At 41.3% G+C, this 7787-nt stretch overlaps 1 protein-coding gene across 1 annotated transcript; it reads left to right on the top strand.

Annotated features, from left to right (window-relative positions):
* Nucleotides 1–4874: 4874 nt before the first annotated feature.
* On the top strand, nucleotides 4875–5457 carry LOC118838852 (40S ribosomal protein S10-like). Its single transcript, XM_036746226.1, has one exon. The coding sequence runs from the start codon at nucleotides 4915–4917 to the stop codon at nucleotides 5410–5412; it is 498 nt and encodes a 165-aa protein (XP_036602121.1). The 5' UTR covers nucleotides 4875–4914; the 3' UTR covers nucleotides 5413–5457.
* Nucleotides 5458–7787: the final 2330 nt, after the last annotated feature.

Genomic DNA, 7787 nt, shown 5'->3' with positions numbered 1-7787 from the left:
TTCATTATCTTGTCTGATCCTCATAATGACACTGTGAAACAAGTAAATTTGGCATTGTTGTACCTAATTTACAAATAAAAACATGTTGGTCAGAGAGGTATTTTAAGTTGCCCAGGGACACACAGTTAGCAAGTGCTAGAGCCAAGATTCAAATCCCGACAACCTGGCCTGGATATTCCACTGTACCATGCAGCCTGGAAAAGGCGTGGTAATAGAGTGAACAATACTTCTGACCTGGACTTCAAATGTGTGTTTTGTAAGGTCCATTCCTGACCATTCATAGAAGCCTGGAGTTAGAGCCTTCTTTGAGGGCTCAGAATCTTAGGCACTCTGGTTACAGAACTGAAAGAGATTGATAAAGTAAAAATAATTTCTGATTAGGAAGTGCTTATCTCCTTTATTGATACTAATAATTGAGAGTTAGCTAATTTTAGGATAGATAACATGGCCAAAATAAGGAAATACAAGCACTAAAAGAAAACACAGCCCTTTACTTGATAACTGTGTGGGGAACTGCGAGATTTGCCAGATGAGAAAAAATTCAGGGCAAAAGCCGATGGCTTCATTTCTCTAAGCTTCAAGGCAATTTACCTGGCTTGGACACTAGGTGTTTGAGTCTTGATAGGAGTTAAGAGGAATTCACTCATCCTAACCTAGTTGAGAATGAAGGCTGGAGGACTTGTCATTGGGAAGGAGCAAGTGAAGAGATAAAGTAGAGAAAAAGGGGGGCCGGGGAGGAGGGGCTTGATAATTGCCTGAGAAATCCTTTTAAGCTGTTAGTTTCACTGAGGTCTTTCTATTAAGGGATAAATGTGTCACTTCAGTCCCTTGAACTACATTCTCCCCAGGCAGTCTCAAGAAAGAGCAGTAACACTTTTCCTCCAAGGGGAAGAAGAACCAGTAGCAACAGCAGATGACAGCTTAAGCAGATGTTCACAGCAATTTGGAATAAAGGCAGCGAATGGAGGGAGCTGAGTTTTAGCAGAAGATGGCTGCAGAGGCAGAGCCATGTAGCAGTGGCCAGACTTTATTTCATCTTATAGAAAATAAAGAAGACTAAACTCATGGGGCCTATAGACAATGTAGAAAACATACAAATGACTCAAAATAAGCCATATGAATTTGATTACATCTCTAGGAGGTCTCATTTTTTTTTGAAGAGTCACATGGGATCTGTCCTACGCCATAATGTTCTCATATTTATATAGTACTTTGTTGTTGCTGGGTCATTTTTCAATTGTGTTTGACTCTTTGTGACCCCATTTGGGATTTTCTTGGCAAAGATACTAGAATAGTTTTTATTTCCTTCTCATTTTATAGGTGAGGAAACAAGCAAACAGGGTTAAGTGATGTGCTCTGAGTCATATACAGATATTAAGTATCTGAGCCAGGCCCAGCACTCTATCCACTGGGCCACCTAGCTGCCCCAAAATAGCCTACAAACAATCAATACAATTCTCTTGCGTCTTGAGGAGGGGGATGTCTCACTTTTCCATAGAGTTGTGAGGGACCTGTGCTACAAGATAATAATCTCATACTTAGAGAGTACTTGGCAGTTTCCAAAGTGCTCTCTTCACAACAGATCTATGGGGGGTATTGCATGTGTTATGAACCCCATTTTACAGATGAAGAAACTGAGGCTTCAGAGAGGTTAAGTGGTTTATGCGAGGTCACATAGCTAGTAAGTGCCAGCATTGAGATTCAAACTTAGGTCTTCTGACTGTAGAGTGCTTAAGCATAGCTAATGGGGTGGGATGTTAGACTGGTAATCAAGAACCTAGCTTGGAATCTGATGCTTACTCCACTATGCAACACCTCTCTCCAGAAAGATATGTTTGGCCTTAAAGACAGAATCCTACTTTACAGAGTAAATGCAAGAAATGCACTTTATCCTGAAATCTGTTTTAAATTCTGAACATAAGGAATTTATGTGCATTAATGAGGTATGGTAATGAGGGTGGTAAATTGCTCATTATAAATCAGCCATGCCCTAAGATTGTGATGTTAGAATATAATTTAATGTGAAATTTGTTTTATTGCTAAGAAACTTTCATGATATCAAGCATGTTTAAAGAGACTAGAGAATTGAGACAAGGGCAAGAGGGTGGAGCGGGGGTGAGGGTGAGGGTCAGGCACTTTTCCTTAGGACAGAAATCTGGTAATTTAGTTCCGTAGCAAGATTTGATCCTGTTCCTTTCTTCTCTCTCCTTCCTTGGTGTCTCAACCTCTTTTGGTTCCTCCAACACTTATGAGTAGTGTGCACCTGGGCACCTCATTTAACTTCTCTCTGCCTCAGTTTCTTCCTCTGTACAATGCTATAATTATAGTCTTTGCCTCCCAGCATTGTTGTAAGGATAAAATGAGATGATAGGTGTATGGTGCCTGGCAAATCTTGAACCATTACATAAATTCCAGCTATTTTCTGTGGAGTTATCTTGATTACATGTATTCATTGTAAGCACTCTCTTAAACTAACTTTGGGAGCCTGACAAGTATGACCAGGAAGGATCTTAGCCCTTCCCTTAGAGTAGCTACAATGGACTTAATTTTAGGATTATGATTCTGGACTGGGAAAATAGAAATCAAGGTCCAGAGCTGAGGTAGACACAAGCAGCAGGACTCAAGGGCATATTATGAGGGCAGGGTTGAGAGACTCAAGAGGAAACAAAATGAGTAAAGCAGAGGAGTAGGGTCAGTGTAGCAGAGAACCATGCCTTGGGTAAGCCTGGCCTATGTGATCGCTCAGATTCCATGATGTTATGGGAATAGCCAAGAGTCTCATCAGGCCAGGAAAATCATAGGCATAGAGAAAAGCACCCGAGGGCTTTAAAGGACCTCCAAAACATTTCTCACGCTGAAAATGGAAAAGTGAACCATTTGAGGATCCTAAGTGTATTCTGGCCTGGGTTTTCAAGTTAAACCTGGCACGTTGGTGCCCTGACAAAATGTTTCATGGGATAAGTGCTACAGTGAAAGGACTGGTGAATCAGCGACAGGTATGTCTCTCAATGTTAATTTTAAAGAGTGCTTGTGGGACACTGAATGACAGAACCAACCACGGTTGCTTTATTTTTAAAGGAGGCAGCAAAGCCAGTGGCAAAAGTACTAGATTCAGAGCTGGAAGACCTGTGTTCAAATACAGGTGTTGCCATTTATTACCCACAAAGTTTCAGGCAAGTCACACCCCTATGGGCCTTAGTTTCTCCATCTGTAAAGTTGAGGAATTGGATTTAATTGACCTCTAATATTTCTTAGAGTGATAAATCTATGACCTCTATAATTCCATTAGAACATCGACTCTTAGCAAATGGCAAACAGGGAGCTTGGCTATTTTGTGCCTTCCATCTCTCAGATGATGTATTTTCAGTAAGGGTACATTATCTTCAAAAGGAAAGCTAGAGTGAATACTTCTCATTTTTGTTTCTTTCAAAAACATTCCATTAAGACGATTGCAAAAATAATTAGCAAGAAGAGACAGCCACTCATTCTGTTGACCTTCACGACATTAAACCTCCCTTTACCCTTCTCCTCCTACAAGCTCCAATCCCAACAAGATGTCTTTTCAACTTCAAAAGAGAAAGAAAAATGTCTAATCATTTAAAGTGAGAGGACTGATTTCTAAAGAACCCAAATTGATTTGGTGGCAGGAACTTAAACTGGATCCATTTTTCAAAAGTGATTACCACATGGATATAATTTGCTGAAGGATTTTCCCTGGGTCTGGTGGGCTGGTTTAAGTCAAATGCCTTGGGTTAATTAATGCAGCTGCAGTGGCAGCCACAGCTCAGACTGCCACAGGCTGAATCTTGAAATGGGGTCAGTGCTGACTTTCAGAGCAATGCTGGACCTATGGAGCAAGTCTGGCCAAGCCATATCATCAGGAAGGCTGACAACAGATGAAGTTTTGGGTCATAGTGACTCATGGAGATTGTCTACCAAGGCACAAGGGAGATGTGATCTATAACTCAGCTACACTTGCAAAATTGTAGATTTCTTCATTCAAATGGTAATATGACTAGAAATCATGATAGCCTATTTCTTTAGTCCTTTAAGGTTTGCAGAACGCTTTCCTTATAACAAGGAAATAACCCTACGAGGTAGGAAGAGAAAGTATTATGGTCATCTGAAAAGGAAGTTATCACTAGTCATTTTAGCACCAGGAATTAATAGCATGAAAAGCACCCTTTCATGAACATTTTAAAAATATACAGTTTTTTTTTGAGGAGGAAGTCCCTCCACAAAGAAACACAAGGCCTATGAAAAGAGGGCTTCTGGGACAATAGAAGACTGTTGCTGGGGAAGTCAGCACCTAGAGAGAAGAAAATGGTGGGGCTACATTGAGAATGGACCTCACTAGGGATATAGACACAAGGGAAAGGAAGGGAGAGGAAGGGGGGGGCAGTCTCCTGTTCTAAGTTTTCAACCCAGTTATTTTCCATGCTACTGAAGAATATAAGTACTATCTTGGGCTTTCTAAATATCAGTACCATGGAACAAATCCCAAGTTGCCCAACCCTAGTTAGATCTCTGTCTGAAGAAGTTATTTTTCTCCTTTAATTTCCTCTTAGAAAGGTGCTAGTATCCTAGCTGTGATACCAAAACAACTTTTAACAAAATGTGTGACCCCAACTGACCATTGGGGAATGAATCATAGGATCATCAAATAATAAGTTTAGAGCTAGTAAGGCACCTTAGAGGTCCTCATTTTATATAAGAGGAAGCTGAAATTCAAAGAGTTAAGTGACTTGACTCACAGCTAAGAGTCAGAGGCCAGATTCGAACCTAGGTCTTCCAGACTTCACTTCTGGCCCTTTATCTACTATGCCAACTTGCCCATTTAATGGCTTAACTTACCATGGAATTTGCCTTTCTAGCCCGGGCTCCGTCTAGAGCAGCACCCGCCGCACCGCCGAGATGTTGATGCCCAAGAAGAACCGAATTGCCATCTATGAACTCCTTTTTAAGGAGGGAGTGATGGTAGCCAAGAAGGATGTCCACATGCCAAAGCACCCCGAGCTGGCAGACAAGAATGTGCCCAATCCCCATGTCAAGAAGGCCATGCAGTCTCTAAAGTCTCGTGGCTATGTTAAGGAGCAGTTTGCATGGAGGCATTTCTACTGGTACCTCACCAATGAGGGCATTCAGTACCTCCGGGATTACCTTCACCTGCCCCCTGAGATTGTGCCTGCCACACTCCGAAGAAGTCGTCCTGAGACAGGAAGGCCAAGGCCCAAAGGTCTGGAGGGCGAGCGACCTGCCCAGCTTACTCGGGGTGAAGCTGACAGAGACACATACAGACGAAGTGCTGCTCCTCCTGGTGCTGACAAGAAGGCTGAGGCCGGGGCTGGGTCAGCAACAGAATTCCAATTTAGAGGTGGATTTGGTCGTGGACGTGGTCAACCTCCTCAATAGAAACTGTAGAGATATGTTTCATATTCAATAAAATTTGGGAAAAAAAAAACTTACCATGGAATTTGAATGTAAAGAATGTTATTGTGCTCTAAGGAATAACAAGTATGGAGAATTCAAAGAATCATGGGAAGGCCTTTAGGAAGTGATAATGAGTGAAGAAAGGGAGAAGGAAAGCACAATGTAATGTAAAAACTAATAGAAAAAAATTGAAGTCAAATACAATGGGGCATGTTACTGTCTGCTAACACTTGGAAAACTACAAAAGTGGAAAGTAACAAGTCATAATTCTGCTGTTAGGCAGTATTGCTTAATTGTTTTTTGGCAAATGTGCTTTGTAAAGAGAGTAGTTTAGGTATTTAACAAGTATCTATGCCTATAAAAACAAAATCAATCAGTACAAAGAGTGGGACACAACTGAACAATAACAAAATTTATTAAATGACCGCTATGCCCTAGGCACTGTGCTGGGATTGTAAAGACAGTCCCTCCCCTCAAGAAGCTTACATTCTAATAAGGAAGAATAGATGCAAATATCATTAATATGTGAGCCAAATGAATAAAGAGGTTGCTCTAGGCAGCTAGGTGACATAATAGATTGAGTGCTGGACCTGGAGTCAGGAAGACCTGAGTCTAAATTCAACCTCAGACACTTATTAGCTGTGCGACCTTGGGCAAATCCCTTAACCAAACGGTGATTACAATTGCACCTACCTCCCAGAGTTGGTGTGAGGATAAAATGAGATGATATTTGTAAAATGTCACAAATCTCAAAGCCCTATATACATGCAATTATAAGAAGTTAATGACAATGTCAAAAAATGGGGCAGATAGTATCCACTCATCTCACCCTAGCCCTGGGGGAAGTGATGAAGAGTCAGCCCTTTCAACTGGAGTTTAGGCAGAATATGCAGAGTAAATTCTATCCACATAACTACCCAGCTCACTCCCCTTTAGGCCTGTCCTGCCTTATGATTTAGGATTATGTTGCATCAATTCATACACAAGGAAAACTTGAGGGAACCCCTCTTTCCTGGAACAGCTATCAATGCTGCATACCTTCCAGGAAAATGTGATCAAGTGCACTGTACTTTTCATAATAGAGCTTTTAGCCAATGTTGACTTTAAATGTAAAAACTGCAGAGTGTGGTGCCATAACTCTTCCCCTTCCCTCTGAATTAAGAGTTAATGTCATGGTCGTAATGTCTTAATGAGATCTGGAACGCATGGTCTCTCATAGATGGATTGTAAATCATAACCAACGTAATTGGTTTAAAAATTCATCATGCAACCAAATGACACTCCAGGTGTGCAATTTGCCAAAGATACTAATGCTTTAGCTTTTTTAAATTGAGAATTAAAAAAAAACAACTTAGATGCATGATATTTCAATACTAATACAAAAGTAAAATGAATGGGTCTGGTCCATCCCATTGCACCTGGGAACAATGCCATCCCAGACAAAAAGTAGAGAAGCTTGTCTATGGTTTCCTCCCATCTCTGTAGCAGTGGATTCTTCTCACTCTCCCCAGTGCCCTGAGCCAACTCATTTGGTTTTAGCTCTAGCTCCCAGTCAGTTGCTAATTTATCTAAACTAAGTTGTTAATTTGAGTGGCATCATGCAGTAGTGGACAGAAGGTAGGTCTCAGGGTCAGAAGAAAACTGGATTCAATCCCATCTCTGACAAATACTGGTGCGTGATCCTGGGCAAGTCACTTAAACTCTCAGTGTGCCAAGCATCTCTCTAAGACTAAGTTGCAGAGTAAGTGAATGACTTGACTGCACTACTTAGCATGGCTGATTTTACTCTTCCCATACTGATAAAACTTTTCTCACTTCCTTCTCCCAACTACTCATTAAGCCCTACACTGAGGGCCTACTCCAATGGTGGGGAACCTGTGGCCTTGAGACCAGATGTGTCCCTCTAGGTCCTTGGGTGTAGTTTTTTGACTGAGTCCAAGTTTTACAGAACAAATCCTTCTATTAGGGGGGTTTGTTCTTTGAAGTTTGGATTCAGTCGAAGGGCCACACTTGAGGACCTAGAGGGCCACATAGAGGCCACACAGGTTCACCTCTCCTGTGACCTATTCTGATACTTCATCATTGTGTGGTGATAGCTGTGGGCTCTCCAAAGCTATGGCACGTTGTTGCAATAATTCAGCTAGCAGCTGCTGTGGGGGTGAAAAATCAACACAAGCCCAATAACAGGAATGCTGCAAGCTCAGGTTCTTTTGATCTGCCTTACTAAGAAAAACAACATTAAGAGGTTAACAATCTTACTTTAATCCAGCATACAAATATCATTCACTTAGTTCAGGGGAAAAAGTCAGCACCCTGAACTTCAGAGCAAATACAAACAAATTACAAACATCAACAGA

The sequence above is a fragment of the Trichosurus vulpecula genome, chromosome 2 (genome assembly GCF_011100635.1).
Source record: "Trichosurus vulpecula isolate mTriVul1 chromosome 2, mTriVul1.pri, whole genome shotgun sequence".
Classification (NCBI taxonomy): Eukaryota; Metazoa; Chordata; class Mammalia; order Diprotodontia; family Phalangeridae; genus Trichosurus; species Trichosurus vulpecula.
This window is presented reverse-complemented; position numbering and strand designations above follow the sequence as displayed.